Consider the following 15,720-nt stretch of genomic DNA (forward strand, 5'->3'; position numbering starts at 1 on the left):
ACACATTGAAGATTCCCGTATTGATACAAGGAAGACAGTAAAAATAAAAATTATTTGCCTCTTTATCTTAAACAAGCCATCAAAATTTTAAAAAGACTGTGAAGATATGGCACTGATGTTTTAAGTTCTGGAATCTGATATCATCAATTAAATCTTTCTGCTTTTATGTTTCCTGTAGGGGGGCAGCTTTGGTGTACCACAACCAAGGCCATATCAGAGGGCGAAGAGCTGATTGCCTTTGTTGTAGATTTTGATTCAAGGCTGCAAGCTGCTAGTCAGATGACTCTCACAGAAGGGATGTATCCTGCACGCCTGCTGGACTCAATACAATTGCTCCCTCAACAAGCTGCAATGGCATCTATTTTGCCTACAGCTATTGTGAACAGTAAGTGATGAATATTATTCTCTGGTGATTTTTTAAAACAGGAGTACTTCAAGGCACATATGAGAAGCTAATACAGCAGCAGTGAATTCAGGACCACAGAAACCACATGACTTAAAACCCATAGCTCAAAGCCTACTTTTGTTCCCCCACCATCTGAAATGAACTCACAGACATAAAAGGAGGAGTAAGAGCGGTCTGGCAGCTGGGCTTTGCAAGAGCCTCACCCAGAGTATCTGACCTGCCCTCGTGTGGAGGTTCTGTGATACACTCCCTGAGGCAATAGGATCAGAAACTTAAAAACGTAGATAAGATGGGCCTGCTAGCTCACAAAGTCCAGCCTTTGCTGCTCAAGTAAGCCCGTTGCTTACATCTGCAGCTTCTGGTAATAATTCATGATACTCAATGGAAAGAAAGAACACATCTCCTCAATGGCTGTTTCAGAATGCAGTGGAGATCATGCCTTATAGCAGCCCTGATTTATTGTAGTATCTCTACTCAATGTTGCTATCCAAGAATGTTTTATGTCATTTGGACATCAATAGACCCTATCATGGGCAAAATACAGCATGTAGTTAAGTGCTGTCCTTGGAGAGGAGGGACAGGAGTACCCGATAAGTCAGTTCCTGAACTGGGACAATTCAGCTTGAATTAAATTTAATTTCTTTAACTTTTTCTTATTGTCTTTAAACAGCCCTAGTTCCTTATCCTCCTCTTTAAGAACTTTTCAAATATATTAGCTGTTACCATGATCCTCAGCAGTCATCACTTAGACCTATTGAACATCTTTAACTCTCAGCACTTTTTAAGCCTGTCCATTTCGACTGTGTTGGAGGCTTCACCATGCTTCCCATGATTTGTAAATATTGTAATTAGATACAGTAAACTACTGAACACAGCAATTGCAGGTGTGAATGCACATGCCAGCATATGATCTGCCACTCAGGCTCACACCAAATAACATTGTGTCATGAACAGTCACACCATCTTCAAGCTTTTTTGACAGGACTAGTTAAAACATCTGTGATGATGCATTTCATTCCATGTTTCCCTTTCTCTCTCTCTCTCTCTCTCTCTTTCTTTCTTTCTTTCTTTTGATTGCTTGTTTTCTAGGGAAACAATCTTGATAGTTGCATATTTGTTGTTACCTGTTTTAAAAGATAAACCTTAAGATATCCAAGTCATCCAAGCCCTCCCTTCCAGAGAGTGAGCTGGCATCAAGGTCCAGCCTTTTAGATAAGTGCATTTGCTTTTACTCCAGCACTAGGGCTGCTGTGAGCTAACATACCTGTTCACAGAACCAGCAATTAACACTGTACAGGACCTCTCCAAAAGGTGTCAGAAGTCCCTGTAACAGACCACCAAGTTGTCACAGTTAGAGCGGAGCAGTGTTTCTAGACAACAGCTGCAAGGGAGGCACCAGTGAGGAAGTTACTTTACCTAAAGGCCAAAGACTCTTTGACAGCTTGTTTCAGCTGAGGATATATTTTTCCTGCAAACCTATACAAGGCCAACTCTGGGCTTTGGCAAAATAGTCAGATTTCTGCAGTATCAAATTTCTGGAAACACCTTTGCTACCACCACTGTGTTTTGCAGAGCCCTGGAAAGCTACACTGATCATTGCAACTTCTGCTGCTAAGAGGAGTCTAAGTTGACTGTGCATCAGCTCTTACTGTACAGGCTTAGCAGCAACTTGGAGTAACCTTTGTACTGTTAACTCAGAGGCTGCTAAATAGCAAGTCTCACTGTCTGGGACTTTACACCCCAGTTCTGACTCTGTCTCTGACCAGATGGGGCTGTTCCCACATTTCATTGTCAACTTTATGAAATTCAGTTTCTTCTGTAAAGTCTTGAGCTAGATGCAAGTCCAGTAATATGCTGAATGCACCTCTAGATATGTAGTGGGACATCTCGTAACCACTCCCTTGCTAGATCTCTGGAAAAAAAAAATCAGTTTCTAGAAAAATTAAGTGTTGTAGAGCTCTGTTTTAAGGCTTCCTAACATTTTCTATTTGAAAAATCAAAATTAGAATATCACCTTTGGGTCATGCACCTTGAAAGTATCATTTCCTGAATTGATCCATTGAAAGAAACTGATTTTGTTGTTGTTGTTGTTTTTAAAGAATTAAAACATTAACTTCAACTAGCCTTTATCTATTTTGCACCGCTTTAGGGGAGCAATAGTTTTGGATCCCATCCCTATACATTGTTCTCCCTGGAATTCTATCCTCTCACCATGCAAAACTCCTCAAATGCATTTCCTCTGCATGGCATGTAATGGGAGTCATATATTCACCATGCATAACGGGAGCTACAGATTGTCCAGGCCATCTAGCCCATAGGAAATAAAGATGGCTGGAAGTCAAATTCATTAAGATAATCAGAAAGTTCCATTCTGTGGTGGAATGCAGTCAAATGAATTCAAATAGGACATGTTGCCCATATCAGAGTTCCCTATTATTACTTTTGGACTTTCTTTCTGTGGAAAAATGGTTCAACTTTTTTAAACCAAACTTTTCTGAAGCCAAAAACAAATGTTGATATGTCAGCTTTCACGTGAGATGCGACATTTCAAATCATGCAAGCTGTATCACTGATGTTTTAATACTGATATATACTGGAATACTAACTGCTCCATTAAATGTTTGTGTTTTAAATTCATGCACAATTACTCAGTGGCAAAGGGAAATGTGGAAACTAGTAGTGGTGAAAATATTTTATGCAAATTCATGAGCAGAAAAATAGGCAAGCATTAGCAATGCAGTCAGAGATACAAACTAAGTGTAAATTTTGGCTGCATTTGTAGATATTTAACAAACAAAAGACTCATCCATTTCAATGGGTTGGAGTCTTCAACTTTGTTCACCCAAAGGAATTGGAACAAAGCAGTGATCCTATACATGTCAATATTTGAAATTAAACATAAATTGTCATAAATTATGATTAATTACATCATCAGCTACACGTGCCCTATTTTCAGAGTGGCTAGCCATTCTTCAAGACTTAATTACAATCAGTAGTAGCTTTTTACATTCTGAAGTCAGTGGGAATTCTGGTGTTGACCAAGATGTGTTTTGGTGTTCACTGCAATTGTCCATTCTCTGATCCTGAGGTTACCTAGCACAGTCTGGCTGCACTTATAATTTTATCCTCTCTTAGTCTCAAAAACAGGCGAGAAGTGTCCAGAGTAGTTGCAGGTAATGATCCTAGGCCCATGGTAACTCCTGAACTGTATGCAAGAACCTGGAAGATGTCAATTGTCTTAAACCAAAAGTGCGGAAGGGACCATTCTTATGATTTGACAATATAAATAAGAAGTTTTGGTGCTCTTGTCTGGACCCTGTCACTGTTTAATTTACTACTGTAGATGTACCCTAAAGGGCTGGGATTTCTTCCTTGTTCTTACCAATAGGATGGCAAGTCTTTTGTCCTTATGAGACAGATATGCAACATCTACTGTGTAGGTGTCCTTCTGACAGGGTATTAACAACCAAATACTCACTTTGTGTAAATACACAGTATTCATTATTACTCTTCGCATGAGTAAGATATGTAGCCTTCAGTACATGATCAAAATGTCTGCTCCTGTTGCTGCTGGGAAGCACTCTGCAAACTCTGCGTTGTCTTCCCCTCAGGGAAGGTGCTGACACTTTGGGATAGAGGACAAAGAAAAAATGCATTATTCTTCACAAATATCCCTTTTGCATAGGGAAAAGTGCAACAGTAACAATTTACCAAAAGCAAGAGAACAAAAGCACGTTAGCAATTTGAACTGTAATATTATTAACAAAAGGAACCCAGGAAATGTTGCTTAGTGTGATATTACATTCAGCACTGTAGGATCTTAAGGAAAAACAATCTAGTCTGGCCTCCTGGATATCAGAGCAACAGGACTTGACAGTAATAAATGCATAAGCATTCTGAGAATATACATTTTCCAGAATGATCAGCAATTACCACTCAAAAAGTCCAAGGTCCAATGCTGAAAAGACTTGTGCACACAGAAGAGAAAGTGTAATTGAAAGATGTCACCTAGTGAGTAGTGATGTATTGGAAATACAGCTTAGTTCTTGAATTAGAACTGCATATTCACAACAAATAATTTCATTTCATTTTTAAATAATTGCATACCAAAAGCTTCTAGGTGCTTTTTTGTAGTAAATATTTTTTAAATCTTCTTTTGAAAGAAAGAACTGTCTCACACATTCAGTCTCTCACCTGAAAGTGACATTTTAATATACCTGTGGCTCTGTTTTCAGTATTTTATTAAATAAGCATGCATTTAATGGGGAAGTGAGGGGAATTAATCCAGCTGTGTTAATTGGTTGGCACTGAGTGCACCATGGCTAACCTGCACCTGGTTATATTTGCTTGTAGAGGACATATTCCCTTGCAAATCCTGTGGCATTTGGTATCGAAGTGAGAGGAACCTGCAGGCCCATCTCATGTATTACTGCAGTGGGAGGCAAAGAGAGGGGCCTCAGCTGTCAGAGGAGAATGAAGATGGTGCTCAGCAGATATCCAGTGTCTGCCCCTTTCCACAGTGCACCAAAAGTTTTTCTAACGCAAGAGCTCTGGAAATGCACTTAAATTCTCACAGTGGTAAGTACAGTATGTTTTCCTGGATTTAGCTATTTGAAGAATTATTCAATATACACATTCATCGGATCAATGTCTCTCCAAATATATGCAGGCGTTGGGTGTAGATACCACCAAAATATCAAGTTTCTTACCTGTGTTCTACACCAAGCACCATTCCAGCTAACCAGTGTAATTTCTCTTATCTAACAATCCTCATTTGAATGCTGTCTCTCTCTTAATGTGTGTATGCTCGCATACAGGCAGCATTTTTTTACTAGTGAAGGTGTGCTAAGGAATCCAGACACAGAATGCTGCTGCTTGGTCTCTACGCTCAATCAATTACTTCAGGATTTCATCCACCAAACGTGAGTCTGCTAGACTACAATCTCCATCTACACTGTTTTGCTGTTCAGTGGAGAAGTACATGCCACCAAAGAGCAAGTCCTGAACTGTGTATGATCTTTGGGTTCTAGAACAGGCTTCTTAGACAGGAGGCTTTAAGGACCAGGGTCCAGAACTCTGTGTCCTTTTCCCAGGACAAATGTTTCGTAAAAACACCTTGTTTGATAACAATATTCTCTTTTCTTCTTACAAATATAAACTGGGGAGAGTATTTTAGAATCATAGAATCATAGAATCATTTATGTGGGAGATGACCTTTAAGATCATAAAATCCAACCATTAACGTAGCACTGCCAAGTCCACCACTAAAACATGTCCCTAAGTGCCACATCTCCATGTCTATTAAATGCCATCAGGGATGATGACTCCGCTATCTCGCTGGGCAGCCTGTTCCAATGCTTGACAACCTTTCGGTGAAGAATTTTTTCCTAATATCCAATCTAAACCCCTGGAACAACTTGAGGCCATTTTGTCTCATCCTATCACTTTGTTACTTGGGAGAAGAGACCAATACCCACCTCACTACAACGTTCTTTCAGATAGCTGTGGAGAGCAGTAAGGTCTCTCCTGAGCCTCCTTTTCTCCAAGTTAAACAATGCCCATTCTCTCAACTGCCTCTCATACGACTTGTGCTCTAGATCCTTCACCAGCTTCCTTGCCACTCTTTGCACATGCTCCAGCACCTCAGTGTCTTTCTTGCAGTGAGGGGCCCAGCATCCCCAGGTCCTTTTCCACCAGGCAGCTTTCCAGCCGCTCTTGCTCCAGTCTGTAGCGCTGTGAGGGGTTGTTGTACAGGATCCAGCACTTCTCCTTCTTTGACCTCAGACAATTGGCCTCAGCTCATCAGTCCAGCCTGTCTAGATCCCTCTGCAGAGCCTTCCTGCCCTCAAGCAAATCAACACTCCCCCACAACTTGGTGTCACCTGCAAACTTACTGAGGGTGCATTTGATCCCCTCGTCCAGATCATCAATAAAGATATTAAACAGAACTGGCCCCATCACTTAGCCCTGGGGAACACCACTTATGAATAGCCACCAACTGGATACAACTCCATTCACCACCACTCTTTGGTCTCATCAGTCCAGCCAGTTTTTACCCATCAAAGAGGACACCTAGCTCAGCCATGAGCCAGTTTCTGCAGGACAATGCTGTGGGAAATGGTGTCAAAGGCTTTACTAAAGTCTACGTAGACAACATCCACAGCCTTCCCCTCATCCATTACGTGCGTCATCTTGTCACAGGAGATCAAGTTAGTCACACAGTACCTGACTTTCATAAACCCATGCTGGCTGGGCCTCATTACCTGGTTGTCCTGTACCTGTCATGTGATGGCACTCAAGATTATCTGCTCCATAAACTTCCCCAGCACTGAGGTCAGGCTGAGAGGCCTCTAGTTCCCCAGATCCTCCTTCTGGCCTTTCTTGTAGATGAGTGTGACATTGGCTAACTTCCAGTCTTCTGGGATCTCCCCAGTTAGCCAGGACTGCTGATAAATGATGGAGAGTGTCTCAGTAAGCACTTCCAACGGCTCCCTTGGTACCCTTGGGTGGATCCCATCAGGTCACTGACCATTTCCCCTTGGATTATGGGGGCTTTGTCCTGCTACCTGTCCTGTCTTCCAGCTCAGGGGGCTGAGTACCCAGAGAACAGCTGGGTTTACTATTGAAGTCTGAGGCAAAGATGGCATTAAGTACCTCAGTCTTTTCCTCATCCTTTGCCACTGTTTCACCGTTCATCTAATCAAGGCTGGAGATTCTCTTCAGCCCTCCTTTTGTTGTTAATGCATTTAAATAAACATTTTTTATTGCCAATTACTGCAGTATCCAGATTACATTCTGCTTTGGTTTTGGCCCTTCTAATTTTCTCCCTGTATAACCTCATAATATCCTTGTAGTCCTCCAGAGCTGCCTGCCCCTTCTTCCAAAGGTGGTAAAGTCTCTGCTTTTTTCCTGAGTTCCAGCCAAAGCTCTCTATTCAGCCAGGCTGCTCTTCTTCCCTCGTCTTTCAGCACATGGGGACAGCCTGCTCCTGCCCCTTTAAGACTCCCTTCTTAAATAATGTCCAGCCTTCCTGGACTCCTTGGCCCTTCAGAGCTCTCTCCCAAGGGACTCTGTCAACCAGGCTCCTAAACAGGCCAGAGTCTGTCCTCCAGAATTGCAAGGTTCTGATGACCCCCCTCCTTACTTCTCAGAGAACTGAAAACTCTATCATTTCATGATCACTATGCCCAGGATGGCCTCCAACCATCATATCACCCACGTGTGTTGTCTGTGTCCATGTTGTTAAAATTATAGTACTAGATATACAAAAATTGGGATTACAAAATTCTGAGATTAAATATCTGGAATTCAGTGGGAATTTTATCTCCATTCCTGAAGGTGCTTTGTGTGTGTTGTTTGAATTTGGTTTGAATTAGGTCTGGAAACACAAGTTACAAGTTTGCAGAACAGTCTGCATTGGAGTTTTCAGTAGCAGAGAAAACCTACAAATAAGAAAGACTGCAGTGTCAGGTTATGGGTGTGTTGACTCTGTAGTGTAGAGAGCTTTGTCTGGAAAGGGGGAAGTGCATTACAGGAGTTTCTGATCTGTTAAAGGGATGGAGTCTAAAGGACAATAATGTGTGCTTTAGTCATGGAAGAAAGCCTTATTCAGCTACAGTGTAAAAACTCCTGGGAGAGTGGGAGTCTACTTGGTGGAGTCGGTGAAATTAAATATATTCCTCTGATACTTGGGCAACAACTGGAAATCTTGAAGGCACCATGCTGCCTTGGAGAAGATTGGTACCTCCATGAACAGGACTGGAAGATGCTGAGTGAGAAACTTCCTTATGTAGACAACACAGACAACATTTAACCATTCATTTAGAGGTCTGATCTTCTTGTGCTTCCAGACCTTAACTTTGAATATCAGGCTGTTGCCATTTTCTGTCTCTTGCCTAGCAAGTATTTCACTGTTCAGTGAACCAGCAGAATAGTAGGAGCTGCTTCAACAAGAGCAGGTGAATGCAGCCCAGCATGTCATACAGCCTAGTAATTAAAACCAGGTACTCTTGGAAGATAACAAATTAATTTCTCTCCAAGCAGAGGAAAATTCTGAAATCTTAGCCACAGTGTAAGAGTTGCTTCAGCTCTTTGTATTTAGTGACGTACAGTTGGCTTAGATGTTGAGAGGGTTTTCAGCCATGAGCTGTGAGTGACCATGTCTTCTTGCAATCCATAGATAAGCATCTGTGTTCCCTGAAAGACATAGGTCTGAGATCCTACTGAATTTCCAGTAAGAATCTATAGGTATTTCTTAGATCAGAGGCTAAAATCAGTCCTTCCCCTTCTTTTTGGTCATAAACTAGTCAGTTCAATAATTCTTGCTGTCTTTCAGATCCTGTCCATCTTTATTTTTCTGTACAGATTATCGCAAGTTCTAGCAGCCTCTGCAGTGAGAACAAAACATTCCTTTTCCAAAACCCCTGTAAGCTAGTGAAATGTTTGCTTCAACTTCTGTTACTGTTCCTGATGGGGTCTATAGCAGACCCACACCAGTGGAGCATGGAGCCCTGACTGAAATTCAAAGTCTGTAGAGACACCCTACTGTGACTGTGTCACATGGTGTGGAAGCATATGAAACACCATCTTATGGCAGTGGAGAAGCTAAAGCTTCATATGGCCTCCTGGCAAAAAAATGCCTGATGGGGAATGAGCCCTGATGAAAGTGCTGTGTATCTCCTCAGCTCCCTTCTGGCCTCTGAGGCCAAGAGTAGGTCAAGTTCAAATGTCACTCACAACTGTGGGAGTCACTGATGCAAGGGGAGAAGTGAGGACCTCCAACAACAGAGTGACTTCCCACAGATGGAGCCACAATATTCTTACAGCTTGATGTTGCCCAACTACCATAAACCTAGTTTACCTGATCAAAACATGGTATGTGTTCTGCGTAGACAGAAAAAACTGGTTTAGATTCTGAATATCATCACTGCCGATACTTTCTCAGTTTTTATTGTCTAACAGATAGTCAGAATCTGTGTTGCTGCAGTAGAGAAATTCGGTCCTGTACCTTTTTAAAGCATTTTCAGTTTCAAAATACTGTGAAACCTGGGTGGGTTTTTTTGTTTCAGCAGTGGTTGTAAGATGGCTTTGAATGTGCCATCTTTGAATGTGTGATAGGGAAAGCTGAAGTGATTTTGTGAGGAAAAGGTGTTGTATTACAGCAGTAGTTGCCTACAGCCATTATATGTAGAAGAGAAAATGTTGGTGAAGCCATGTCTTACTCCTCCTCCTCCCTTCACAGTGGCTGCAAATCATCAGTCCTTTCTGATGAGGATAGATTTATATCCTATTCCCACACTACAGCCAACTCAGACAAGCAGAGAGCTGAGCATCACTAATGCTCAAGATGCCACTTCTGCTCTGTCTGTGGCTTTCAGGCACTCTGAGTTTGAGGGCTGTACCTCAAGCCACATCATAAACTTGGGCTTCCTGACCTTGATGTACTTTCTGTACTTTCAAAATCTACAGTGATTGTGTATGGGGAACATTACATCTCCTTTGGTTAAAACTGTAATTTCTATTCTATGGCCTTTTTCTTTTGGAGTAAGTCTGGTCTATTTTTATTCTTTCCCTTGTTCTTTCTTTCCCTTCATCTCTGCTGAACGCATGCCGATGCTAAGGCTGTCCAAAGCAGAGCAGAAGTGTGCAAATATCCTCTAGCAGTTCAAGGAAAGAAATTCTGAAACAGTTCACGTATTTTCAGGGTGACTAATAACATCCGATCAGAAGAAAATTAGTGGTTCTCACTGTGTTTATACCTTCTGTGCAACTGATTTTCCAGTATACTTCATGAAGGGCAAAATAGTTACTTTATTTTGTATTCTACTTGTCTTTATAGGAGTGAAAATGGAAGAATTTCTCCCGCCTGGTGCTAGTCTGAAATGCACAGTTTGTACTTACACTGCAGACTCAGTGATTAACTTTCATCAGCACCTGTTCTCGCATCTTACTCAAGCTGCCTTTAGATGCAATCACTGCCATTTTGGCTTCCAAACTCAGAGGGAGCTACTGCAGCACCAAGAGTTACATGTCTCTGGCAACAAAATTCAGAGAGAAAGTGACATTGAACACTCTCCAAGTGGAAACGAAGAAGGTTTACAGCCAGCAACGGACCTGTTGAGTAGAAATGATGTTCCCCAGAGCCAAAAGACCATGCAGACTAAAGATGCAAGTTCTGATACAGAGCTTGATAAATGTGAAAAAAAGGCTCCGCTTTTCCTTCCAAACCAGAGGCCAGAAACGCAGCCTGCAACAAATAAGCAGAGTTTTTCATACACTAAAATAAAATCTGAACCATCCAGCCCAAGACTTGCTTCATCACCAGTTCAGCCTAATATTGGTCCTTCTTTCCCAATGGGACCTTTTCTTTCTCAGTTTGCTTTTCCCCAAGACATCACTGTGGTTCCTCAGGCTTCAGAGATATTAGCCAAAATGTCTGAACTGGTCCATCGAAGACTGAGGCATGGAAGTAGCAATTATCCTCCTGTAATTTACAGTCCTTTGATGCCCAAAGGGGCTACATGTTTTGAGTGCAACATAACATTCAATAATTTGGACAACTACTTGGTACACAAAAAGCATTACTGCAGCAGCCGATGGCAGCAGATGGCAAAGTCACCAGATTTTTCCAGTGTCCCAGAAAAAATGCCAGAAGCTGTAAGTCCCAGTAATGGTCAAAGCTCTATAAACATCCTGAATGCAGCTCCTCACACATCAGATCCAGAGAATCAGCTTCTGCAGACACCTTGCATAAACTCTTCCAATGTTCTAGATTTGATCGGGCCAAACAATAAAAGTCATGAAAAAGACTTTACAGCACAATCTAAGAAGTTGTCAGCTGCAAGCAATGGTGATGAGAAGATAAATGGGAAACCCTCTGATGTGAAGAATCCCAGTGCTCCTTTAGTAGAAGGGGAGAGTGATCCTAACAAGACCACATGTGAAGCTTGTAATATTACTTTCAGTAGACATGAAACGTACATGGTCCACAAGCAGTATTACTGTGCCACTCGCCACGATCCACCGCTGAAGAGGTCCGCTTCCAACAAAGTGCCTGCCATGCAGAGAACAATGCGTACCCGGAAGCGAAGGAAGATGTATGAGATGTGTCTACCAGAGCAAGAGCAGAGGCCACCACTAGTTCAACAGCGATTTCTAGAAGTGGCTAATCTTGGCAATCCTTGTACATCTACTCAAGAGTCAACAGAGGGCCTTGGAGAATGTTACCATCCACGATGTGATATCTTTCCAGGAATAGTCTCAAAGCATCTGGAAACATCACTGTCTATTAACAAGTGCGTTCCAGTTTCAAAGTGTGATACTCCCCACTCCACCATGTCTTGCTTGGAGATGGATGTGCCAATAGATCTGAGTAAAAAATGCTTACCCCCCTCAGAGAGGACGTCCACTTCTCCCAAAAGGCTGCTGGACTACCATGAGTGCACAGTATGCAAGATCAGTTTTAACAAGGTAGAGAACTACCTGGCTCACAAGCAGAATTTTTGCCCTGTCACTGCCCATCAGCGTAATGACCTGGGACAACTCGACAGTAAGGTGTTTCAAAACCCAGAAAGTGAAAGAAACAGCCCAGATGTCAGTTACGAAAGAAGCATAATTAAATGTGAGAAAAATGGAAACTCAAAACAGTCCTCTCCTAATGGAAACTTATTTTCCACACACTTAGCAACACTTCAAGGACTAAAAGTCTTTAGTGAAGCGGCCCAGCTTATTGCTACAAAAGAAGAAAACAAACATTTGTTTCTTCCACAATGCCTTTACCCTGGAGCAATAAAGAAAGCTAAAGGAGCAGATCAGCTTTCTCCATATTATGGAATAAAGCCAAGTGATTATATTTCTGGTTCTCTCGTCATTCATAATACTGATTTAGATCAAAGCACAAATACAGAAAGTGAATCTCCTAAAGGCCAGGCGCCTTCGAATGGATGTGCTGTGCAGAAGAAAGAGTCTCTTCCACTATTGCCAAAAAACCGAGGCATGGTGATAGTTAATGGGGGACTAAAACAGGAGGAAAGACCTGCTGCAAACCCACAGCAAGAGAACATTTCCCAGAATCCTCCGCATGAAGATGGGCACAAGTCTCCTTCTTGGATCTCTGAGAATCCCTTAACTGCAAATGAAAATGTCTCTCCAGCAATTCCTACAGCAGAGGAACAGTTGTCTAGTATAGCTAAAGGCGTGAATGGTTCTGCCCAGGCCCCAACCAGTGGAAAGTATTGCCGACTGTGTGACATCCAATTCAACAATCTTTCAAACTTTATAACTCATAAGAAGTTTTATTGCTCGTCACATGCAGCAGAACATGTCAAATGAAACAATCGGTCACCTTTGGTACCTGTGTTTAGTATATTGTTCCATACAGTCTAAAGAAAGCTGTTTGAATTACATCTGGACAATCAGGAGATTTCACTATTGCCGAGTTGAAGACTTAAAGGTGTAATTTCATTACAGTCCATTAGTAAAGTGTATTATTGGTGCCATTTTCAAAAATATTAATTTATTTTACCAGCAGTATTCATAGCTGTAGTTATGTTATTTTTTATTTAAAAACTTTATATTAAAGTCATTTGTAATGTTATTGTATAGTTATTGTGTAGCACATATGGTTTGCACTGTATAGTAGATTTTAAAGAAAATAGTCGCAAACAATACAGAAAAGCATTTTAGAAATAGCTTCAAAAGCACTTGTGTATCCTGATTTTTTTTCTTATATGCTGTTGCAGATATATGTATATGCTAAAATATAACTTGCAAAGAAGTTTCAACTATGCTGTAAAGTTCGCCTTAAAATATCAATTTTTTTGAACAATTGGGCTCAGTTTGCACTTTATATTTTAGCAGATACAGTACCTTAGTCATTAGGCTTTGCATTTGTATGTAGCAGTATGTTTCTGTCCACTTTCTTAATCTGAAACGTACGTTAAATGAAGATGGCAATTTTTTTCTTGTATAGTACTTGTATTTTCTTTCGCTGATGCATCTCTGTCTCAATTTTTAAACCTTTGCTGTTAAATGCAATACTTTATAAAGAATGAACAAAATTACTGGAAGCAGTATTGTAAGTAATGAGGTCATATCAATCAGTTTTATCTTTTGAAAGGCACAGTCTAAAACAAAACCCTAAACTCAATGCTGCAATTATGAATCTAATTCATATATAAGATATATTTAAATATAAGAGTAGCAATACTGCAACTGGTGATCACAAAGATAAAGTTCTACTTCTGATAGAAATAATTTCTCAACAAATGTTGTTACTATGCATGTATATGGATGGAATAAAATTCCAGATCATTGGAGAAGTTTGGCAGTAATTTCTTTAAATTTGTTTTATTTGTTTTTCAAGGAGAATTTAGAGCTCACAAACTGTAATGAAGCTCTTAGGAACTGGATAACATTGCCCCTTCTTCTATGGAAGCAAAGTGTTCAAAGAGAAAACAAGTACAAAGGATGCCTCCGCTTTGAGGGAGTCCTTGCTGACAGGTCACTAGTACAATTAAGTCTAAGACAACCTAGTGAACTAAAACTTAAAATGCGAAGGTCTGAAACCATAAAGGCTGTTCTCTTTAGTGGAGCTAAGGAAGGCATGCTTCCCTGACAGTACCTCCATACGTCAAAATCAGTGGAACAATCTGCTTCATAACACCTCTGGCATGATTCTTTATGTGTGAAAAACAGTAGCGTTCATTTAAATAGAACAGCAGTTTGCTCCACTAATTCAATATAGAAATACTATTCAATAGTTTATGTTATATTAAAATCTGAACTAATTAGCAATTAATACCCTTCACTTGCAATTGTTCAGTCTCCTGTACACTGTTTTTGTAAAAAAAATTCGTATTATGAAAGTCACCTATTAGTGCATTTTTCATCCCACAAATTTGAAAGCAAAACCATGACCCGAATAGTCACATGAAGAGTTGTATTTAATTTAGTTCCTATATCAGCAAAAGAAACAATACAGAACAAAACACGTAAAAGGATGGTACTTCAGCTAAGCAGCCAGTTGTAGTCTAGCATAACAGTATGCAACACCACTGACTATCAGCTACCCCATCTCTGTGTACTTTGGAACTGTATTCATCCTTTTTTTATTTGTAAGTGTAGGTACATGTGATCCAGTAGCAAAAATAATAAATACTTCAAAAACTATTATTAGCAACTCTGGTGGTTAGCTGGGCTTTAAAAACAGAACAAGGGTGCTTAAAATTGTGCTAATTATCACTCTCAACAAAGGTAACAGGTGTCTACAGTAATTTCAGTAGGGCCAAAATTGGTCCTATAGCAAATACTTTGGGTAATAATACTTGTGAAGGAGAAAAAGCATTACAAACACAGGGAGAGTAAAACAGAAACATTCATGACCATCAATTAAACATTTACTAGACAATTCCACACCAATATATCTAAGACCTCACAATATTTTAGATGGCACATTTTGACCTTTTTGATGGCAAATGTTATTTTGAAGACTATCTATCACACAAAATTGGTTTAAAGAACTGACTACATCTGAATTGAAATAAGCTAATTCTAAAAGATCTGTATGCGTAGATGAAAACTTTTAGGTGAAGTTGGTCAGAAAGCCACAGGAAGTGTAATTTACAATTGCTGAGCTCTAGGGGCATGTTTAGACCATGAGAAAGTAAAGAATATCATGGTTAAAGAGAATACCTAGCTGAAAAGTGGTTCTGAAAGGGAAAAGCCTTATCACGAAACATTTTTGATCTGGAAATGCTGAGGGTACCTGATAGATTCCAGATGTAAATTAAAGCCTGTTGTGCTGTATTATATTCTTCCCACTGACTACTCCAATTGCTTTCACATGACAGAATATACCTGGTAGCACTTTCTCTTAATAAATCACCTATTTGGTTGACTGGTCCCATTTTTACAAGTTCAAAACAAGCACAACCTGTTCATCTATGGGTACAGTTACTCAATTTTACACACATTGTACACATTTTACTTACTTCACTGGAGCACCTAGCAACTCTGACACGTGCTAGACCCCCAAGTTACACCATCACACTGTCCAAAAGTAAAACTTTACACTAGCTAGGTGGGTAGCAAATATAGATTACTGATATTTGATTTCTTATACATTTGTTAAAAACACAAAGTGTTTAATAAAGATAGCTGCTGACAGCTGGGCTCAGGAACCATGTTTTCCTATAACTTTACACACTGTTTTCCATTGTTTCACTATCTTTATTACACCCATTTTTTAATTTGCTCATTTGACATAAGAACATAAACACTTTGGCCATCAAGAAATCTCTCTCCTGTCTCTTAAA

General features: G+C 40.3%; 1 protein-coding gene across 3 annotated transcripts in view; it reads left to right on the forward strand.

Moving 5' to 3' along the window:
* The window catches only part of ZFPM2 (zinc finger protein, FOG family member 2), a 321,906-nt gene extending 307,331 nt beyond the window's left edge, over nucleotides 1-14,575 (forward strand). For 2 of the 3 annotated variants that reach the window (XM_040588202.1, XM_040588203.1), the window contains 3 exons: nucleotides 179-385; nucleotides 4,760-4,984; nucleotides 10,245-14,575. In XM_040588202.1, the coding sequence (XP_040444136.1) occupies nucleotides 179-385; nucleotides 4,760-4,984; nucleotides 10,245-12,736 (2,924 nt within the window). In that variant the 3' untranslated portion in view covers nucleotides 12,737-14,575. The remainder of the gene's footprint in view (nucleotides 1-178; nucleotides 386-4,759; nucleotides 4,985-10,244) is intronic. The other variant, XM_040588204.1, reaches the window with a different exon arrangement.
* Nucleotides 14,576-15,720: the final 1,145 nt, after the last annotated feature.

This window comes from Falco naumanni, chromosome 3, assembly GCF_017639655.2.
Source record: "Falco naumanni isolate bFalNau1 chromosome 3, bFalNau1.pat, whole genome shotgun sequence".
Taxonomy (NCBI): Eukaryota; Metazoa; Chordata; class Aves; order Falconiformes; family Falconidae; genus Falco; species Falco naumanni.